Below are 22,837 nucleotides of genomic sequence, written 5' to 3'. Positions count from 1 at the left end.
TCTCCTTTTCCACCTATCCACTCCACCCTCTCCTCCCTGACCTATCACCTTCATCCCCTCCCCCACTCACCCATTGTACTCTATGCTACTTTCTCCCCACCCCAACCGTCCTCGAGCTTATCTCTCCACACTCCAGGCTCACTGCCTTTATTTCTGATGAAGGGCTTTTGCCCGAAATGTCGATTTTACTGCTCCTTGGATGCTGCCTGAACTGCTGTGCTCTTCCAGCACCACTAATCCAGAATCTGGTTTCCAGCATCTGCAGTCATTGTTTTTACCTATTCCAGTTATCAGTCCAGTAAACCTCCTCTGAACTCCTTCTAACACATTTACATCATCCTTTAAATGACAGCAAAGGTGTGCACAGTTTTTGAGACGTATAGGCCCTGCAACTGAAACATAGCATCGTACTTTTATGTTTAGTTTTTCTCAGAATGAAGGAGGACCTTCCACAAACTTTCAATATTATTTGGTGTACCTGCATACTAACTCAGACTAGAACATCTAGTTCCCTCTGTCCTTCAGAATTCCACACTTATTCTCCATTTAAATAATACTCTGCTTTTTTAAAATTCTTCCTACCAAAGTGAACACCTTTACGTTTTCCAACATTATACTTTATCTGCCAGATTTTTCTCCAGATTGATGAATTTTCATCGGAATTCAAAGTTAAGAGGTTAATAGTTCTTTATTTTTCTCAATTCTTTAATAGGATGTGGGTACCACCAGCGAGGGCAGTTGAAAGTCAGCCTTGTTCCTGTAAGTCCCACATAGGCCAGACTGGAAAAGGGTGGCAGATTTCCTTCCCGAAAGAACATCAGTGACCAGATGGGTTTTTTTTTTGACAATTGATAGTAGATTCATAGTCACCATGAGAGGTAACTTGATTGTCAAGGTCATTCAGGAACTTATACACCTCATTGAAAGAACCTTTACATTTATGGGTGAATCCAGAACTAGGAGAGACTGTTTAATCCTAGAACTGACCCTTTTAGGGCTAAACCAAAGGGGAAGTATTTTCTATCCGATGGCTGTGTGACTTTGGAACTCTCTACCTCGAAGATAGTGATACAGTGTCATTGAATATTTTTAAGGCAGACGTAGATAGGTTCTTAATATGGGGGGAATCAGCGATTATCTGGGAAGGGGGTGGATGGGGATATGGAATTCAAAACAGAAGCAAATCAACCATAATCTCATTAAATGACAGATCAGGCTCAAAGGATTGAATGACCTACTCCTGCTCCTATTTTGTTTGTTTATAATTAACATTTAATTCCAGATTTATTAATTGGATTTACGTTCCATCAGCTGCCATGATGGAATTTGAACCAATGTCCCCAGAGCATTGGCCTAGACCAGTGACATGCCCATTACTCCTCCACCTCTTACAGCAAGGAAAAGAAAAAGGGGGAAGGAGAGCACAATGGGAAGGTCAAAGTCAGGCAGGAATGATTAAATGATGGAAAGAATGATGATGCAAAGCAAGAGATGCTAGTAGTCGACCAAGTGAAGAAACAGGAAAATGAGTCTAGCTGAGTTGTCAGTGGTTACAGTGACGTAGCAGAAAGGATCTCCACAATATCCTCACTACCAATGACTTTGATCCAATCATCCCTCACAATCAAAGAGCTTCCTCAGATGTACGCATGTCAAATTACCCAGCTATTGTCTTTTTCAATTATCGACTGTCTATAGATGATAACAAACCAATTTAAATGTACCTTTTACTTAATGAGTTGCTGAATTGTTAACACAAGTGTTAACCTGGGTTCAGTGGGTAGTATTCTACCTTCTTAGTCATGATTGTGGGTTCAAATGCCACTGCAGAACCCTGAGTGCATAGTCCAGTCTGATGCTCCAGCACTGTACTGAAGGAGTGCTACACTGTTGGAAGTGCTATCTTGCAGATGATCATTGAACCTAGTTCCACATCACCTCACAGGCAGATGTAAAAGACTCCATGTCACTACCTTGAAGAAGAGCAGAGTTTTTTTCTCATAGCTAAACCAACTTACTGAAACAAATGATCTGGTCACACTCACATTGTGGTTAAAGGGAGCTTGCTGTGCCCAAATTTGCTGCCACTGTACCTGCATTACAAAGAGTACTTTCAAGACTTACGCAGGACTTTGAATCATCTTTGGTTGAGGGGAAGGGGGCTGGAGGGGCAGGAGGGCATCTGAATGAGATGTTATCGCTATCTGTTCCAGGAACTGTCCTAAATGTTGGTACCTCTTCTTTATGCAGGAAGAAGAATTGCGGAAAAGTGGAGAGGCCAAATATGCACATTTAGGTGATGACCTTCATGTGCTCATCGAAGTTTTTGTCCCAGCAGGAGAGGCCTATTCCCGCATGAGCCACGCACTAGAGGAGGTGAAAAAATTCCTGGTCCCAGTAAGTTATTTTTCTTTTTCCAAAATGATGCCCTGGTTATTTATTTTCTGACTTGGAGACATTTTTCTGAGTTGCTTTTATGAGATGCAACTTTTTCTCATGACGCCGACAATCACTTTGGGATTTTATTTAATATCGACCCATGATCACTAGCTGATTTAACCAAGTGAAGCCTGTGAAAGCCCTGGCATGAACCTGCTGCTGTTGCTTAACTAGTCACACTGGCTTCCCTCATAGAACTCAGTGCCTGGAAGTGTAGCATTTGTCAAGATCATCAATGATCAGCTTTGATCATTCAATGTGACTAAACCAGTATAAATCAGCAGAGACTCCTGCAGGTGTTTTTCTCAGGAGGTTTAATAAAGAAGTAGCATCGTATCATGTGATCTGTAAGCTGGCAATTTGATCAACAGAATGGCATTCACTCATTCATCCCTTCCAATGGATTCCCTTACTACAGCCTCGTAGGAAAAGGTGACTGTAGTAAATTGGGAATTGGCAGATCACAGTTTGTGATCTAATGCTGTCTGAGAACACTAGCCCTTCTTTCTAATCCAATGAGAGCTCTGCCTCAACTATATCCTTTTGCTGGCAATCATTTGCAGATTTGCAAATCCATCACTTGTCTCTTGTAGGAATACATACAGATCTTACCTCAACATTCGCTTATTTCAGAATGGTTTTTCCAACCATTCTAGAAAACCTCCGCTATACAGTTTCTAAGGACCATCACATTTTTCTAAAGCGTGATAATACCTAGAATTGAAGACAACTTTTCAGCTGAGGCTGAGCCAAAGAATTAATAATAGCTTCTCAGCTTTTGGACTCAATTCCACTACTTATAAAATCAGGAATTCACTATGTTTTAAACATTGTTTGAAGGCTTTGACTGTGAAATGGGAAATATCGAATAGAGTGTATTTAACAATTATCCCACTATGCAAAATTTACTCAGAAAAGAACAATTGTCATCTTTAGAAAATCTGGTAACCCTCGATGGTTTTAGGTGGAATCGCTTCTCTGTGTTCTGTGGGAGTGACTGGAATACATGAAAGAGGGAGTATGTTGGCACTTGAGTTGTATCAGGGAGGCAATTTAAATCTCCCGATACCAGACTTCCCCACAAGGTTGTACTTCTCTGGTAGATTAAGTGGTTAAGAAAGTATGCTTGTCTTTATTGGCTGAGACATAGAGTTTAAGAGCAGGAAAGTGATGCTGAAACTGCATAAAATGTTGGTTGGGCCACAGCTAGAGTTTTGGAATCCACATTATAGGACAAATGTGAAAGCACTGGAGAGCATGCAGAGGAGATTTACCAGGATGTTGCCTGGACTGGAGAGTTTCAGTAATGAAGAGTGATTGATTTGGGGTTGTTTTCCTTAGACCAGAGGAAACTGAGGGTGAACATGATTGAGATGTATGAAATTATGAAGGTTATAGATAGGGCAGATAGGAATGAACTTCTCCATTTGGTGGAGAGATCAAAGACCAGGAGGCATAGATTTAAGGGAAGGGACATTATGTTCAGAGTGAATGTGGGAAAAAAAACCTTCTCACCCAGAAAGTGAATGGAATCTGGAATTCACTGGCTGTAAGGGTGTTAAGAAATCCTTATAACATTGAAGAACTATTTAGATGTGCACCTGCTTTGCCAAGGCTATGGGTAAAGTGCTGGAAAATGGAATTAAAATACTCAGATGGTTATTTTTGACCGATACTAACCTGATGTGCCAAAAGGGTGTTTGTGCTCTTGACCTCTATAACTCATCAATGACATCTGACTACAGTTACTCAGGAGACACATTACTTGTGTAATTCTGTACTGTTGACCAATCAGCAACAAGAATGTTAACACATATCGACCTATTACATATTCTACAGTCTGACCAATCAGCAGTAAGATCCCACCGTCCTCCACTATAAATAACTGCATCTCTCACCTGTGTTTGGTTACTCCTGTGTTAAGCTGCTTAAAATGTTGAGGTCTACAAATTTTTCTAAGGAATTTTTTTTTAAGGGTAATGACTTTTATCAGAGAAAACTTTACCTTGCATGTGCATCGATTAATCCAATGTGATAGATATAGTGTGTAAGTGTGGGAACTTAATGTGATTTCTGCCTTTTTGCTGTTCATTTTCAGTTTCACCATTTGCTAAGAACAATAGCAGAAAAAGAGAGGCAAATTTAAGTCCATCCCTGTCTATACACAACCCCTCTATTAGTGAGTTCTCAGCTATGTCTCCTTGTGGTGATACACTGAAACTGACTCCATCATAATTGCAGGCTAAAGCTTCAAAGGAATCTGGAGGGCTTTTGCCCCTAGACTTGTACTGGCCCATTGGTGTGGACAAATCCTGAATGTCATGAATCTAGGGAGAGTTCTAGGGACTAAACTCTGCTAATAAGTCTGGAGTGGAGCCCAAAGGCAGACTGATATGGTCATAAGTCATCTTTGCAGCATCTCTTACAACCAAACCAGTGTTATCCAATTCTTTGGATTCCCATGGGGAGATCAAGGGAGCACCCTTGCCTTTGGACAGCCCATGGTCTCCATCATTTTTGCTAGTTTTGTGCCCTGAGGAGAATACTTCATTTCCAACACCATCACCTGCAAGGTCTCCTCCAAGCCCCACGTACCATCCTGACTTGGAAATATATTGGCATTCCTTCAGTGTCACTGGGTTAAAATTCTGGAACTCCCCCTCTAATGGTTTTGTAGGTCTACCCGCAGCATGTGAACTGCAGCAGTCCAGGAACGTAACTCAGCATCAAGGGCAATTAAAGATGGGAAACAGATACTTGTACAGCGAGGGGCATCTGCATCCCATGAATGAATTTTAAAAAAGGCTTAACTGCAGAGCATTAATGCAATGCGATATTCAGCAGTTGGCAGAGAGTTGACCAGCATAATGCATCCATTACCTTAAGAGATGTTTACATCGTATAATCGTAATGCCATTTTAATCAATCTGACCCATCTTGAATGGACTTCTTAGCGTGTCCTGACACCTTCAAAGGTTTGTGTACAATTTGTGTCCTATTACAAATCTTTTAAGATTATGCCATTCCGTTCATATTGCTTCTGTCCATTTCTCCAGTGAAAATTCTTCACTTCATATTTAAACAATCAGTTTCACACTGAGAACAATAACATTTTAGTAAAATGCAATCAAGTCCTGTGTTTTCTAATTTGAAAAGGTCCTTACTCCACAAAACAGCACATTTTTTGTTTCAGAAACAAAGAAGTTATATTGAATATGCAAAGAATTTTGAGAAGTCTATACTTGGAGAATATTATCCTCAGTTTTGGTCTCCATATTACAATAAAGAGAAAATGTCAGAGAAGGTATAAGCTTCCCTTATCGGAAGATCAGAAGTGGGAATATTTGATGACTACACAATGTGCAGCTTCCATTTCCAGCTCCGCTACTGAAGCAAACTGTGTCCAAGTGCAGCGAGATCTGGACGACATTCAGGTTTGGGCTGGCAAAAAATCAAGATTCATTTGTGCCACACAACTGTCAGGTAATGATCATCTCTGACAAGAGAAAATCTAACCATCAGCCCTTAACAATTGGGCGGCAAAATGGCTCAGTGGATAGCACTTCTGCCTCACAGCGCCAGGGACCCGGGTTCAATTCCCACCTCGGCAACTGTCTATGTGGAGTTTGCACATTCTCCCCCATGTCTGCTCCGGTTTCCTCCAGTTAGGTGAATTGGCCATGCTAAATTGTCCATAGTGTTAGATGTAGGGGAATGGGTCTGGGTGTGTTGCTCTTCGGAGGGTTGATGTGGACTTGTTGGACTGAAGGGCCTGTTTCCACACTGTAGAGAATCTAATCCCTGAATTTTACACTGTTATCCTTGACCAGAACCTGAATTGAATTAGCTACATAAATACTGTGGCTACAAAGCAGTTCAGAAGTTAGAAATCCTGCAGCAAGTAACTCATCTCCTGACTCCCCACAAGCCTATCCACCACCTACAAGGCTCAATTCAAGAGTGTAATGGAACATTCCCTGCTTGCCTGGATGGGTGCAGCTCCAACAACACTCAATAAGCTGGACACCATCCAAAACAAAACAGCCCAATTGAGTGGCACCATATCGACAAATATTGATTCCCTCCACCACCGATGCTCAGATGTAGCAGTATGTACCATCTACAAGATGCAGTGCAGAAATTTACAAAGACTTCTGAGACAACATCTTCCAAAACAGGGGTCACTTCTATCGAGAAGGACAAGGGCAACAGATAAATGTGTGATACATCACCAACTGCAAATTCCCCTCTAAGCCACTTACCATTCTTGACTTGGAAATATATTGCCATTGCTTCAGTATCATTGGGTCAAAATCCTGGAACTCTTTCCCTGTCAGCATTGTGGGTCGACCTACAGCTAATGGACTGCAGAGATTCGAGAAAGCAGCTGACCACTACCTTATGAAAGACAACTGGGGACAGGCAATAAATACTGGCCAGACAGCAGCATTCACATCCCATAAATGACCGAAGAGAAAGATTTTCCCAAATGATATCAGAATAATCGAGGAGGATTTCAGAGGTCAAAGTTCTTTACAAACAAAGTAGGCTGGTAAGTGACCTGCTCAAGACCTTTTAAATTATGAAGGAGTCCAAAAAAGGATGTACACTGGAAAATATTTTGGGAGGTTCAAGAGACAAGGACATAAATTTGAGATGCTGACCAGGAGGTTAGGAGAAATTATTTGCCCAGACCACAGTTAGAATCTGGATTTCACTACTACATGGTGTAGTAGGTGAATACTGTGGGCACATTGAGGAAAGCCAGATTAGCACAACAGGAGAAAATGTGAGAAGAATATGCTGAAAAGGCAAAATGAAGTCAAGTGAGAGGATGCTTGTCTAGATTGTAAAAACTGATGTGGATCAGTAGCATTGCATGGCCTGCCGCCATGGTATAACTATTGCATAAATCTAAACAAATGAGCATTTCACTGCATTTGATAATGAAGGGCTGTAATCAGAGAAATTAGCATTTGTGCTTAAACAAGTAAATGAGTTAATACTTAAAGTCTAGTATGTATTATTCATGCTCATTTTCCTTATTCAAAATCTCAGTGCTGAGCAATTGGCTGAAAAGAGTGTGTGTTGAACAGATATAGCTCCTTTCATAGCACGTCTGCCCCACCCAGAGTTACTAACATACAGGGCAGGCTGACACTCCAGTGAGGGAGTGCTGTGTTGTCAGAGATACTGGCTTTTAGATTACAAGGTCCTTTTTGCCTTCTCCAGTGGATGTAAAATAACCCATGTAACTTCTCAAAATTTACTGGGCAATATTTATCCCTAAATCATCATCACATCAAAAAAAATGCTTAGCAGGTCATTATCACGTAGCTGCTTGGGGAGTTTTGCTGTGAACATATTATCACTGTGTTTCCTATGCTACAGCTGGGACCACACTTCAAAAGTGTTTAATTATCTGTAAAAATGCTTTGAGATGTCCAGAGATTGTGCAAGGTGTAATTTAAATGCAAGCTGGAATGTCAGTTTGGATATGGTGCTCAAGACTCAATATTGAGACTTATCCACAACCTTATGTCTTAGAGTCATTATTGAGACCCATTATAGCACATATAACACCCACACAAATCCAGCAAGAACTCTTCAGTTCAGTTGCAAGATGAGAATGAAAAACATCGACCTACATCATCCAGTCTCTGGATAGTTAGAGAACACATGTATACAGTCAGCAATGCACTTCAGAAGTCCTGATATAGGAATTAGGCCACGGTCGGAATTATCCTGGAAGTTTGAACTTCCAACAGGTAATACCCCTGCTACACAAAACCCTCCATACTCATATGTTTAAAAATGCTTTGGTTAGCAATGGCACAATATAAAAACAGGTTTAATGTTTGATTCTAACAATATGCTGTGTCTGAGATTAATTTGAATTTCGAGAGTGTGGTGCTGGAAAAGCACAGCAGATCAACTAGCATCTGAGGAACAGGAGAATTGGCCTTTTGGGCAGAAGCCCTTCATCAGGAATTAGGCTTGTGGACCAGTGGGGGGCTGAGAGATAAATGAGAGGAGGTGGGGCTGGGGGGAAAGGTAGCTGAGAATGCAATAGGTAGATGAAGGTGCAGGTGGAAGTGCTAGATAGGAGAGGAGGTTGGAACGGATGGGTGGGAAGGAAGGAAGATGGACAGGTAGGACCAGTCAAGGTAGTGTTGCCAAGTTGGAGGCTTAAGATAGGGATAAGGTGGGGGAGGGGAAGTGAGGAAAATGGTGAAATCCACATTGATCTTGTGTGGTTGCAGGGTCTCAAGGCGGAAGATGAGGCGTTCTTCCTCATGGCGTTGCGTGATAAGGGTTTTGCAATGGAGGAGGCATATGACAGCCAACTTGCAGATCATTTCACAGAATATCTCTGGAACACCCGCACCAACCAACCCCACTGACCCGTGGCTGAGCATTTTAACTCCCACTCCCACTCCACGAATAACATGCAAGTCTGGGCTGCCTCCTTTGCCAAACCCCTACCATCTGATGCCTGGAGGAAGTAGTCCTCATCTTCCACCTTAGGACCCTGCAACCACACTATATTAATGTGGGTTTCACCAGTTTTCTCATTTCCCCTCCCTCTGCCTAACCACACCCCCATCTTTTCCCTGTCCCAAAGCTCCAACTCAGCACTGCCTCCTTTACTGGTCCTACCTGTCCATCTTCCTTCCCATCCAATCACTCCACCCTTCCCTCTGACTTATCATTTCCATCCCCCACTTTCATCTACAGTCCCAGCTTCCTTCCCCCCCCAGCCCCACCCCACCTCCCATTTATCTCACAGTGCCCCAGCCCACAAGCCTCATTCTTGATGAAGGGCTTATGCCCAAAATGTCGATTCTCCTCCTTGGATGCTGCCTGACCTGCTGTGCTTTTCCAGCACTACGTTGTCGACTCTGATCTCCAGCATCTGCAGTCCTCATTTTCTCCTAATTAATTTGAATTTCCCTTTTCAGTTTTACTTTAACAACCGCATCCTTTGTAACCCAGGGAGAGTCCTGTTTTGGTGTCCCATCATTTGGGTATTAAACAAGCTTATATCTTGCAGAGTTGCCATTGCTCAATTTCTGTTTTCCAAACAGTCTGCCTGTACGAAATCCCTTCTCAGATCACTGAAAAATGTCTGTCTTTCAGTGGTGCACTTCCGGAGTTCATTTTCATCACCATTACTTTGTACTACATTGAATTCTTTGTTGTCTTGTTATTAATCCAGCAGAGTGTAAGTTTTGGAAACTCATGGTGGGCTTACCTCATTGCGTTGTGGTTGGGTGCGGAAAGGGTGTATGGTCTTCAACTTGAACTTGTCTTGCTTTTTATCCATCCCTTCTGAACTGGAATGCCCTAGTTTCAAATAACAGAATGGTGGCATGGTAGTTCAGTGAATAGCACTGTTGCCTCACATCTCAAGGGACAAGGGTTCGATTCCAGCCTTGGGCGACTGTCTGTGTGCAGTTTGCACATTCTCCCGTGTCTGCGTGGGTTTCCTCCCACAATCCAAAGATGTGCCGGTCAGGTGAATTGGCTATGCTAAATTGTCCATAGTGCAAGGTGCATTAGAGGGAAATAGGTCTGGTCCCTCTTCGGAGGGTCGGTGTGGTCTTGTTGGGCTGAAAGGCCTGTTTTCACATTGTAGGGAATCTAATCTAACCTAATCGAGAAGAACCAGCACCATTTCAGAAGTCACAAGGGCTGGCAAAATACAAAATCCACTGATTCTTTAGAAATCCGCAGCTCTTCCGAATTCAGCGAACCACATTTACCCTTTCACACTCCATGCACAAACTGGCTGCTCTCTTTCCCCCATTACAACATTGACCACAGTCCAAGAGCACTTCAGTGGTTGTAAAGTGCTTTGGGAAGGTCATGAAAATGCACAAATGGCCTTTTTCCTTTTCTTTTCTGTAGCCAATACTTGTCTTCTGCGTACATTTTCTCTCCATGTTAACACCATGAATAATAGATTGCCAACAGCCTCAGTTCCAATTAGCTCAGACTACTTGCTTTGCTAATAATTAGCCTGTTTGTGCTTGATAGGTGGTCTATGGAAGAAGAGTAGACATTGCCCTCATTAGCTCTTTAATAATGCAGAAAGAAGTCAATATGTAGCAGGACAGCTAAACGTGGAGATCATCTTAGTTAATTTACATTGGAATTTCTATTATTGCTCATTTGGTTGAGACCCAAGAGAGGTAAATACCAGCAGCTGAAGAGTAATTGGTCTAAAAAGCAAACCTGCTGCTTGCTTTCCCCAATTGTAGTATTTCCGTCACCTGAACAAAGTGTAAAGGATTTCAGGGATAGCCTCACTTCAAATTTCTCCCCAGCTAGATAATAACAATGTGTATGTATACAGCACCTTTTAAGGCGATTTAAAAAGTCGAGAGATGCTTTGCAGGAGCGTTTTAGAACAAGCCACATAAATAGATATTGATGAGGAGAGCAAAAGCATAGTCAATAAGCTAGGATTTTAGACAGTCTTGGATGAAGAGAGAGAGAGAGAGGTATATGGAGCGAATTTGAGAGTTTAGGTAGGGTAGGGCGACCAGTGCTGAAATATTCATAAAAAAGAACATTCAAGGTGCCAGAACTAGAGGAACAATATATCTCTGGGAGCTGGAGCCGATTACAAAGACCGGCAATTGGCAAGAAATTTGTAAACAAGGATGAGAACTTGAAAATCAGGATGCGGCTTGACCAGGAGTTATTGTAGGTCATTGAACACAGGGATGCTAGGTACACAGGATTTGGTGTAGTTTAAGAGGCAGATGTAATCTTTGCAGTACATGGAGAATCACCCTGAACAACACCTGTTTATTCTGGTATGTACAAATACACAAATGACCAAAAGAGGGTGCTGTTCCACTCCTCCCTCCTAAAGAATAACACACTGTTCAGGATTCAGAGTACACATCTCTAGTTTCCATTTACATCTAACTTAACTATTAGTTCACTATTCCTAAAAGGATACCTCCTTTCTTGACTTCAACATCCAGAATTTGGGGAAGAACGTTGACTTGGCTTGAGACTGAGGAGAAGTTTCATATAACAAGACTGATTTTTGCCCTTGACTTCATTGAATTTTTTCCCTTCATCAAACGTGTCTGACTAACTGCCTCAACTGAAGATTCTCCTTCTGATGTGATTGATTTTCTCAACTGAATGTGTTCAGTATGGTTTTAGCAATGAAAATCTCCCTCTAGACTATCTTCTCAGCGATAATTCAGCTGGGACTAATCAGGAGTACTATGATATGAGTAATAATGATAAAGAAACAATTCCACAATTTGCAGTTCAATGATGTCTGACAATTCCTCCAGTTTGTATCCAGCATTTATTTAACTTGAGCATGGTTAACAATGTGTTCTGTGCACTCAAAGCAGGATAATACTATGAAATACAAGTTTGTTTTACCCCACTCTTCTAAACAAAATGGAGCTCTGTTGTCACACACAATTTCCATTGGGAAATCATAAGCAGCAATCAAACTATACTGATTCTCTAAAGTTTTGTTAGTTGCTGTTCGATATATCAGAAATATGTTGACCCACTTTGAATGGCTCTTAATCTCAATCCCCTTCAAAATCTAGGTGCAATGTCTGCCCTACCGTCCTTGGCCATTTCCATGGTTGCAAAGGTGAAGACAGCTTTTCTCCAGTTTGTCATACACTACATTGTTTCACTGGGTCTTCGATGTCTTTATCTAATCCCAGCCAACAAGGACTGCTTCTTCCGAGACTCTGTCAACCTCATCCCTAAATGTTGATCATGACAACCACAATGCAACAGTGATCTGTACCTTTCCATAATTACAACTCTGCTTCCCACATCATACAAACCTTATCAACTAACAACTTGTTTTTACCAATACAAGAAACAGGCCTAACTTCTAAACCTACCATCTGTATCAGCCATCCATTTGCAATATAACAGGGCACCCTTGACAAAATGGGATCTCTAATTTGTTCTGCCAATGTCCTCAGCCGTGATGGATAACTCAGCCACATGGACAAAGAAAATACATCTGCCCCGCCCCACCCCAAGCCATCCATTTGCAATATAACAGGGCACCCTTGACAAAATGGGATCTCTAAGTTGTTCTGCCAATGTCCTCAGTCGTGATGGATAACTCAGCCACATGGACAAAGAAAATACATCTGCCCCGCCCCACCCCAATTGGGTCTTACATTGCCTTAGAATAATGATTTAGTTATCACACTGGCATTATAATGATCTTCTAATCCTCATGGTTATAGCTCAGCTGGTTGGACAGCTGTTTTGTGAGGCAAAAACAGAGATTACTGGAAAAGCTTAGCTGATCTGACATTATCTGTGGAGGGAAATCAGAGTTAATGTTTCGGGTCCAGGGACCCTTCCTAACTACTTGTGACATAACTTTCAAAGAACTGTGTTCCTGGGGCCTTAGGCCTCTCTGTTTGACAACACTCCCCAGGGCCCTACTATTAACTGTGTAAGTCCTGCCTTCATTTATCTTATGCAACACCTCACACTTATCCAAATTAAACTGCATCTGCTACTCCTTGGCCTGTTGGCCCAATTGGCCAAGATCCCGATGTAATCTTAGGAAACGTTTTTCATTGCACACTGTACTATCAATTCTGGTGTTATGTGCAAACTTCCTAACTATGTTTTCTTAATCCTGACCGAAATCATTTATATGAATGAAAAACAGCAGAAGACCCAGTGCTAATTCCTGCGGAACACCATTGATGGCAGGCCTCCAGTCTGGCCAACAATCCTTCACCACCACCCTCTGTCTCCTACCGTCAAGCCAAGTTTGTATCCAATTGGCAAGCTCTCCCTGAATCCCAAGTGATCTACGCTTACTAACCAATCCACCATGCATACACGATGGAATGTGAATTAAGGGTTAACGACAGCCAGACATCTGATCAAATACATTATGAAGGCCATTACTGGATTGTTGAAACAATTTTCCAGTAAAAGAAACTTCAAAATTCCTCTACTAGCTTTCTGGAACACAAATTTGTTTGCCAAGGAAATGATTTTTTTTTTACACACAATCTCCCTCCCCACCCCCATCACCAAATGCAGAACCTCCTCTCTCTACAAGAATCTCAGGGAGTCCCTCTCCCACTGCAACTCCCAGGTCATTTCCTCTGCCCTGAAGCTCTTCAACCATGTCGCGAAACTCTATGCTACTTTCTCCCCACCCCCACCCTCCTCTAGCTTATCTCGCCACGCTTCAGGCTCACTGGCTTTAATCCTGATGAAGGACTTTTGCCCGAAACGTCGATTGCGAAGCTCCTTGAATGCTGCCTGAACTGCTGTGCTCTTCCAGCACCACTAATCCAGAATGAGTAAAACAATGTACTGCTCATGGAGAATCAACCCACACTAGGTGGGTTTATTCTGATATTTACATATATCGAAGTGGGCACAGAGGGTGTAATTACAGCAAGCAGCAAAGCTTTGGCTGACTCACAGTTTACAAAAGGTTAGAATGCGAAAAACCTAGCCTGGACTGAGCTGTAATAATTCAGTAAGGATATCAGAAAGCATGAATGAAGGTTTCAGCAGCAGATGAAGCGAGTCAATGAAAGTAAGAAATGAAAGGAAAGCAGTCCCAGTGACAGCATACAGTTGTGGCCAGAAGCTCATCGGTGTATCAAATGTTACATCCAAATTGCAAACAGATTAGTTTAGTCTCGGGCTGGTCCCTAGGAAAGATGTAGACTTGTTAGCTATGGATAAGAGAAAATAGGAGCAGGGCATTTTTATTTTAGATGTGAGGGGAATTCAGGCTGTGTATGAGATAGTCAGCACCTCTGTTGTGCTGGTAGAAATCTCAACTCAGCTCAACTAAGTAAATTGATGTCCCTGCTCAAATAGTGAAAAAACTCTTTTCATTATCAAAACATTTAACACTCATACACCAGTCTAGAACAATATGACTTCACATATCAGAGGCATACATGTTTCACATTGACATTATGGCTGTCATTTAGAGGCACTGCTGTTGTTTGGGTGATAGCAGTGATGGGAATGGTCTAGGTAAAGCTTAGAGTGGATTTCAGGTTGCCAGCTGTGTCTGAATGTATTCCTTGAGGTTTGTCCCAAAGATAATCCATGTCTAATAGTCCTATATGATCAAACAGTGTTTCTTTCTTACAGTTTCTGAGCTAACAAGCAAAAGTGTTCAAACAAAATAAAGATAACTAACATTTTTCATCATTCCTCTATATATTTCTTAAAGCTGTATCAGGAAGTTTATCTAAAATTCCTTCAGAGTCCAAGGCAACTCTGAAGGATTGAAAAATCCTCAAGAGTTTCTGACAGGCAATAGTTAATCAGATCATCCTGACATCAGCTAATGTTACACAGCTATTGATTTTTCTTTATACTGGAGTGAAAGTAGCCTTGAGCCTCTCTCTGATAAGTAAAGAAGAAGAAGTCCATTTAGATGCAGTGGCCACTGAGCTGTTGAATTTAGATTGACCTGAAAAACCAGTGGCTATTTTTGACAATGAAACTAATTAAAAAGCATTTCAGTGTATTGAACTTCAGTTCGTTAATAACAAGTTCTGCAGGACAAAATGCATGCTTCTTGGAGAGTAGGGGATTGGTAAGGAATAATGTAGATTTATAACTAGGTAGAATAGTAGCAAGAGTGAAGTCCTCTGCGAGATAACAAATATTGAGCAGCTGTGTTGTTGGAAAAAAATAACTCTGGAAAACCAAAATTATTGCTTAAAAATGCAACGGCAGAAGCTTGTTAAAATGACCTGATTTGTGAAGTTATATTAGGATACCTGGAAGGCCATGAATTGTTTAGTAGAAGATACAAGGAGAATCTATTTCTTTTACATTCCTAATTTCCATTGCCACAACATAGGAGGCTGTGGCTTCACCTGCCAGGGGTCTGAGCTTTAGAACTCATTCCATGTGTGTATTATTGTGAAGTGCTACAGTAGAGATAGACATTTTTCTGTTACCAGCTTTTATTTTACTGTGTTTGTGTGGCTGTGTTAGAGTATTTTCAATAATTCTCAAATTCCGCCAAACACTCTAACTTTATGATAATATATTTACAGTTTGCTCCCTTAAATTAGCTTCTTGAAAAGTTAACTCTCTTAGAGCCTGAGATCACAGGAATGTATCTCGAGTGCAGGCAAAATGGGCCAGGTGTCCTTCTCCTGTGCCATAACAGTTCTGTGATTCTGTAGACTTCCTGACATGACAGCTCAGACTATTACAATTCACCTTTAATGGGACTTAGTCTAATATTCTTCATTATGCTGCAAAACCGCTCTATCTGTCTCCTCAGAACTTATCTCAATGACCCAGCTCTCAATCAACTGTCCTAATACCTCCTTTTGTAAATCACATTTTGTGTAAAAATCCTTCCTATCACACACTTTGGGATATTGTCCTACATTATAGCCTGTTGGGATAGATGTTGAAGTGGTTCCTAGGAAGTTTGACAGTCTGTGTACTAAACTCAGAAATATTACACATTTATCCTCTGACCAAATGTTTTAGTGTCATTATTGTTGCTGAATGTAAGTTCAATTATTGTATACTTGATACATCTGTGAAATCTCTCTAACAATTGAGTTGGTTTGAAGATTAAGTGGTATGTCCATTTTAACACCCTCCTCTTAACAGTTTTGCTGCAGACTGTGAGATGCATATCTTCAAAAAGGGTCAGAATGCTGCTCCAAAGCCGCCAATATGCAGGATTGATTTTGCAGCTTGCACCATGATTTAGTTGGGATTAATTGGCAACTCCAGAGTGTTTTCTCTGATTGGATTTGAAATGTCAGTGTCTTACTATTTACGTTGGATCCCTTCTGGCTACACCTCCTTTAGGGCTTCATCAGAACAGCTAAGTGATGTACTTTAGGCAGGGATTTCTGAAGAAATTAGACTGCTTTACTACAATGTCACATTGTAAGACCATAAGAAATAGGAACAAGAGTAGGCCATTTGGCCCTTCAAGTCAGCTCTGCCGTTCAGTCGGATCAAGGTTGACCTCCTATCCACTTTCCTGCCCTTTTTCCAGAGCATGTTCCTGCTCATACTCATTCTCTTAAAAAGGTGTACCTTAAAAAAAACTTCTGGCTGGGCGATACTTACCTTTCAGGTTTTGTACATTACAGAGTAAGGTTTTGTATTTATCTACTAACTTCACAAACTCAGAACATCACCATGTTGGGCCTTATTTATTTGTCATTGAGTGAAATTTCACTGCCAAGGCAAATTGTTCATTCCAATTTGCCCTGGAGAAGTTGATGTTGAGTTCTTTTTTGAACCACTGAGTTCAAATGGTGTGGAGATATCCACACTGCTGTTAGGGCGGAATATCACAATTTTTGACCCAGTGACACTGAGAAAACAGTGGCATATTTCCAAGTCAGAACGGTGAGTGGCTGAGAGAGGAATGTGCAGCTGGTGATGTACCCATGTATCTGTTGTCCTTGTCCTACAAGATGGAAGAGATTATGGGTTTGGAAGGTGCACTCAAAAGAGCCTTGACTAGTTACTACAATACAGCTTATGAATTGTATCCAATTTCATTGAAACAAATGCAGTCCTTTGAAAAATCATCACTGTTGTATATAGGAGACCGAACAGCCCATTAATGCACAGGAAGATCCAAAAAGAGCACTCTGAGAAATATCACACAATTTATGTTAGTTGGTTGAGGAATAGATATTGGCCAGTGGGGGGAGAACACCTTTAGCCTTCTTTGAATAGTTGTCATGGGAAATTCAACAAGCATCTGAGAGGACAGACAGCCCCAGATTAACAAGCCATCCAAAAAAGTGATGCATCAACAGCACAGCGGTCCTTCGCTCTGTGTGGGAGTATCTACCTGGATCGTGCTCGAACTGTTTAAGTGAGGCTTGAATCCATGATCTTCTGAAACAAAGGTGACAGAGCCACCTCTCCCTGAACTCAAGATGACGCAAGTTGGAGTACTGCATTTAAAACAGGCTCAATATACACACAGGCTCTGAATATTCTGAATATTGCCTTTCCTGCTTATAAATATCTCCTGTACATCAGTTTCAACCACATCATATTGGAACATGGCGTTTGCTTCTGAAGCAATGGATATAAAGTAATTGCTTATCTAATATTGCTAGGCTACTAATTTACATATGGTGGTGACCTGCGTATGCAAAGCATTTCAAATCACCTCAAAAAATAATTAAGGTGTCCTTCAAAAGCCAATCACGCTCTTGGGATTGAGGAGCAAATGATTTATGAAAGTACGAGTGTTTAGGAGTGAGCAATAAAAGTTTAATTTACTCTTTTGAGTTCAGCTAACATCATGGGCCACGAGAGAGAAACATTACATTTTCTGCCATCTATAATTTCTCTCTGCTGTAATAGATGCTCCAGCCTCAATAAAAATGCTGCTAATTAAAAGTTAGGCAGAATTCACATTGTGCATGGAATGAGAAAGGTTATTGTAAAGCAGTCACTGCTTCTTACCATTTAAATCTAGGTGGTGTCTGCTGAAAGCATGGGCAACTATTTCTTTGTCTCAACTTCAAAATGATCTACTTGTATATCCATGTTCAGTTTTCCTCTGCTTATAGAAGACTTCCCATAGACATTATATTAGCACATAATAAATAGTAAAACATGCTCATGAGGAGATGCTGGCACATTTGTAACGTCACTAGAGTAAGTAATCCAGAGGCCCAGAACAATGTTCTGGTAATATGGGTTCAAGTTACAGGGAAGGAAATATGTGTTAACCCAGACTGGGCAACATGTGCCTCCAGACATTAAAGTAGTGAATAATTAAATAACACACTCATGTCCCATGGAAAAAGGGTTTAAAACTATATCTGGTTGGTCTAGAACCAAAGGATTTGCATATTTGCCTGTCAAATGGAATGCTCACTCCAAATGATCAGTTTTGATATGTAATAGTAATAAACCACATGCTTTTTATGTACCGTGTCAGCAATTTGTGCACAGGAAGCTTGCATAGCTAAAGGCAAACAGATGCAAGTTACTTTTACTTGTGTAATTGCATCACCTTTCTCTCCCCTCCTCTCATCTCCTGGACGTACTGCCCAAATTTTCCAATTAGATCTCGTCAATTTGCGATCATAAACCAATTGAGAGTAACGTCAGACAAAGTAATAGATTTTTGTTTTAATTGGGTGCCAGCATTGAAGAAGATGGATCAAAGATGTCAATTGGTTCATAGAGCCCACAACAACTACATTTTGTCATAGTTTCACCAGCTTTTCTTTGTTCTCTGGTGTTGCTATGGGGAGGAGCAGCAGCTAGGTTTATTTCTGCATGACGAGCACTATGTGTCTGTCTTTTCTGGAAACTAGAGCATATCTTTTCTCTCTCTCTCTCTCTCTCTCTCTCTCACTCTCTCTCTCTCTCTCAAGGTGAACGTAAAAATTCCTGTGTCCACTATCTTAAAGACGAGTTCTGGTGTATTTGCCCCTTAAACAACAACATTACAATCACAATGGGTTACCTGGTTGTTAACACGTTGCTGTTGTGCACCCATTGGTTTTAAGCACATTGGCTACTGTGTTTCCAACACATTCTTAATAATTTTGTCAACCTGCAGCATAAAAGTTGGTGGATTCCAGACATTAATTATAATTGCTTTTTATTTTTACTTCTGAACTGCAACCAGGAAGAAATTATTTGAAAGTGCCAAACTAATGCACGGTGGCTCAATGGTTTTGCACTGCTGCCTCACAATGCCAGGGACCCAGGTTCGATTCCAGCCTTGGGTGGAGTTTTCACATTCTCCTCGTGCCTGCATAGGTTTCCTCCAAGCAGGTTAGGTGAATTGGCCATGCTAAATTGCCCCTACTATGAGGTGCATTAGTCAGAGGGAAATGGGTCTGGGTGGGTTACTCTTTGGAGGGTCAGTGTGAACTTGTTTGACCAAAGGGCCTGTTTCTACACTGCAGGGAATCTAACCTAATCTAATTTAATGCAGGAGAACCTTCAAGATCAGCAGTGGTAGAAAGGTAGAGGAAGAAATGATGAGGATCATTTAAAAAACAAGAGGTCTCGCAATTATATTGTGTCCATGATGACCTCTGAGCTTTACAATCAATGGCGTACTTCTCAAAATGCAGTCACTGTTCTACAGTAGGGAGCCAATTTTCACATAGGAAATTCTCTCAGACAGCTTACAGATAATGGCCCGATAATTGTAATGTTGGCTGAGGAATCAATACCGAATAATAAACTGAGGTACACTTTGCTTCAAAATAGCTGTGTAGGAGTTGCCACCTGAGAGGGCAGGCAGGACCTCAGTTTACTATCTTGTCCACAAAACAGCGCTTTTGACAGTGCAGCAGCTGGTCGGTATCACACAGTGAGCATAAATCTGGAATATCTGCTCTAATCCATTTGCGAATGTCATTTATAGATTTTTTAGATTTCATTACAGTGTGGAAACAGGCCCTTCGGCCCAACAGGTCCACACCGACCCGCCGAAGCGCAACCCATCCATACCCCTACATTTACCCCTTACCTAACACTACGGTCAATTTAGCATGGCCAATTCACCTAAACTGCATATCTTTGGACTGTGAGAGGAAACCAGAGCACCTGGAGGAAACCCACGCATACACGGGGAGAATGTGCAAACTCCACACAGTCAGTCGCCTGAGGCGGGAATTGAACCCGGGTCTCTGGCGCTGTGAGGCAGCAGTGCTAACCACTGTGCCACTGTGCCACCCTCAAATGCGCTGGTATGTTCTCTTAACCCTGAAAGAAGCTAGAATTGAGCAATTGGCAAGGCTTGCTTGTCTCATCAGTCCTGGAGTGCATTGCTATCTCCAGTGGACAGTCATTAATTAGAACAAGCCAGGAGATGTATGCAAGGGGGTAAAAACAATGACTGCAGATGCTGGAAACCAGAGTCTAGATTAGAGCGGTGGAGCACCACTCTAATCTAGACTCAGGAGATGTATGCATTTCTCATCAATTTAACTGCAAGCATAACTAGCAAGGTAGCAGCGATGTGTTTCAGATAGCTGGCCTGCCCTGAACAAGAAAAGACATGATCTAAACATGACTCCCTTACATATTACATAAGTGTGCGGTCATTTTGTGCATCGGTGCCTTACTGGATAAGGTGTCTGCCTCTGAGTCAGAATGTCAAGAATTCAAATCCCACTTCAGACACCTGAGTATAAAATCAAGGTTATTCCCTTCTTATCTGAGCTTCTGCCTTTGGATGCGATGTTAAACTTTAGCTATAGAGATAATGGATGCACTGGTTCTACTCTTCCAAAATTACCTGGTTTTTGGAAAGGTAAACTAAACAGCTTTGTTTGAGTAAAGAAAGAGGTAGCAAGCAGCAATTGTAGCCCCCTTATTCAAGCATCTGTGATTGTGAAAGTATAAGGAAGGTGCAAAGAGGCAAAGTCAACATGATTTTGTGGAAGGGAAATAATGTTTGAGAAATTTGAGTGTTCAAATAGCCAGATGGATGATAGTGCTATCAATGATTGTCGTGATTTGGATTTCCAAATAGCATCAGTTAGGTGCTGCATTAAAAAATGACTTACAGAAGATACGAATTCTAGGTCTTGATGCACTAGCATTAATGAAGATTTGGCTAACTGGCGAGTTAATAATGTTGAGATAAATGGCTCATTTTCAGGTTGGCAAACTGTAAATGGTGGATTGCCACTAGGATTAGTCCTTGGGGCTGAACTATTTACAATATATATTAGTGAGCTGGTGAAAGAGGCTGACAGTATTTTCCAAATTTGCTAATGCGAAAAGAGAGACTAGGACCAGGACAAAGCCCATTAGCCATTCAAGCCTGCTCCACCATTTGATAAGATCATGGCTGATCAATTTTACTCAGCCTTAAATATATTCAATTACTCCATGACAGTAGCTGCCTAGGAAGAGAGTTCCACAGGCTTAAGGTTTTTTTTAACGCAAAAGGAGCTCCCTTCTTCAGAGAAAGAGCTCTGACAAAGAATCACAGTGGACTTAAAACATTAACTTCATTTCTGTCCACATAAGTACTGTCATACCAGCTGAATTTCTCCAGCATTTTCGGTGTTTGTTTCAGATTTCCAGATTCCACAGTATTTTGCTTTTATTTCCCTCATCTTAAATGGGTAATCTGTTATCTTGATGCGGTATCTCTGGCTCTTTACTTTCCCATGAGGGGAAACACCCCATCAGCATTCAGTCTGTCAAGTCCTTGTAGGCTCTTAAAGCCATAAGACAGAGAAGCAGAAGTATGCCACAGTTGCTCAGTGGTTAGCACTGCTACCTCACAGCATCGAGGACTGGGTTCAACTGGCCTTGGTGACTGTCCGTGTGGAGTTTGCACATTCTCCCTGTGTTTGCATGGGTTTCCTCTGGCTTCTCTGGTTTCCTCCCACAGTCCAAAGATTAGTTGGATTGCCCATAATGTCCAGGGATGTACAGGCCAGGTGGAATAGCCATGGGAGATGCAGAGTTGCAGGAATAGGATAGTGGGGTGGGACAGGATAAGATGCTTTTCAAAGAGTCAGTGTGGACTCGATGGGCTGAATGGCCTGCTTCCACCCTGTAGGGATTCTATGAGTTGCCTCTACCATCGATGAGATCATGGCTGATCATCACCACCTTCCTACTTTTTCCCATAACCCTTGATTCTCTTACGGGTTAAAAATCTGTCTTTCCCAGTCTTGAATATGTTTACTTATCCAGCGTCTGTAGTAAAGAATTCCACAGATTCACCATCCTCAGAGAGAAGATGCCTCCTCTTGCTTAAATGAGCAATCCCTGACTCTTATATGTTTCATGATCGTGACCTTGTTAAGATAACACAAAAGCAATAAGACTTAGGACAAAGAGTAGACCATTTGGCCCTTCAAGCCTGCTCCACCACCTGGAAAGAGCCTTGTTAAATGTGAAATTGATGCAAGGGACAAAATGGACTACTCTGTTTCTTATGATCTCATGACATGCATATTTGGAAATGGTGGATTCAGTCTCCCGTCCTCCTTCAACTAGTTGCATGAAGGGGAATTTGGAACCCAGAGATATCTAGTTCATGTTGACAAGCTTGACAAGAGTTTGTCCCTTTCCTATCCCAACAACAACAACCTGCATACACTCCACACCCCTGGTGAGGAGTGCTTGATGCAAATTAATACCATAATGCCATTTGGAGGAATATTTAGGCCAAAATTTAAAAGCCTACTTAATTAAAAATTGGTGACCTATTTTTGAGGAGCTTATTAGCAATCTCTGTTTGATGTACACTTTGCATATTCAGCAGTCTGATTTTAAAAAACTGAAATGTTTCTGCCGATTTGCTAAGCTCTGTCTCTAATTATGTGAATCATTAGTGTGAGCATAGGAATGGGTCACTCAGAATTGATCTCATTGC

The 22,837-nt window shown here is 41.5% G+C and overlaps 1 protein-coding gene across 4 annotated transcripts in view; it reads left to right on the top strand.

The window, feature by feature from the left end:
• The window catches only part of khdrbs2 (KH domain containing, RNA binding, signal transduction associated 2), a 584,244-nt gene that overhangs the window by 288,757 nt on the left and 272,650 nt on the right, over nt 1-22,837 (top strand). For all 4 annotated transcript variants that reach the window (XM_043681438.1, XM_043681448.1, XM_043681427.1 and 1 more), the window contains exon 4: nt 2,251-2,397. In XM_043681438.1, the coding sequence (XP_043537373.1) occupies nt 2,251-2,397 (147 nt within the window). The remainder of the gene's footprint in view (nt 1-2,250; nt 2,398-22,837) is intronic.

This window comes from Chiloscyllium plagiosum, chromosome 3 (genome assembly GCF_004010195.1).
Source record: "Chiloscyllium plagiosum isolate BGI_BamShark_2017 chromosome 3, ASM401019v2, whole genome shotgun sequence".
NCBI lineage: Eukaryota > Metazoa > Chordata > Chondrichthyes > Orectolobiformes > Hemiscylliidae > Chiloscyllium > Chiloscyllium plagiosum.
The sequence above is the reverse complement of the archived record's forward strand: the minus strand, read 5'-3'. Positions and strand labels throughout refer to the sequence as shown.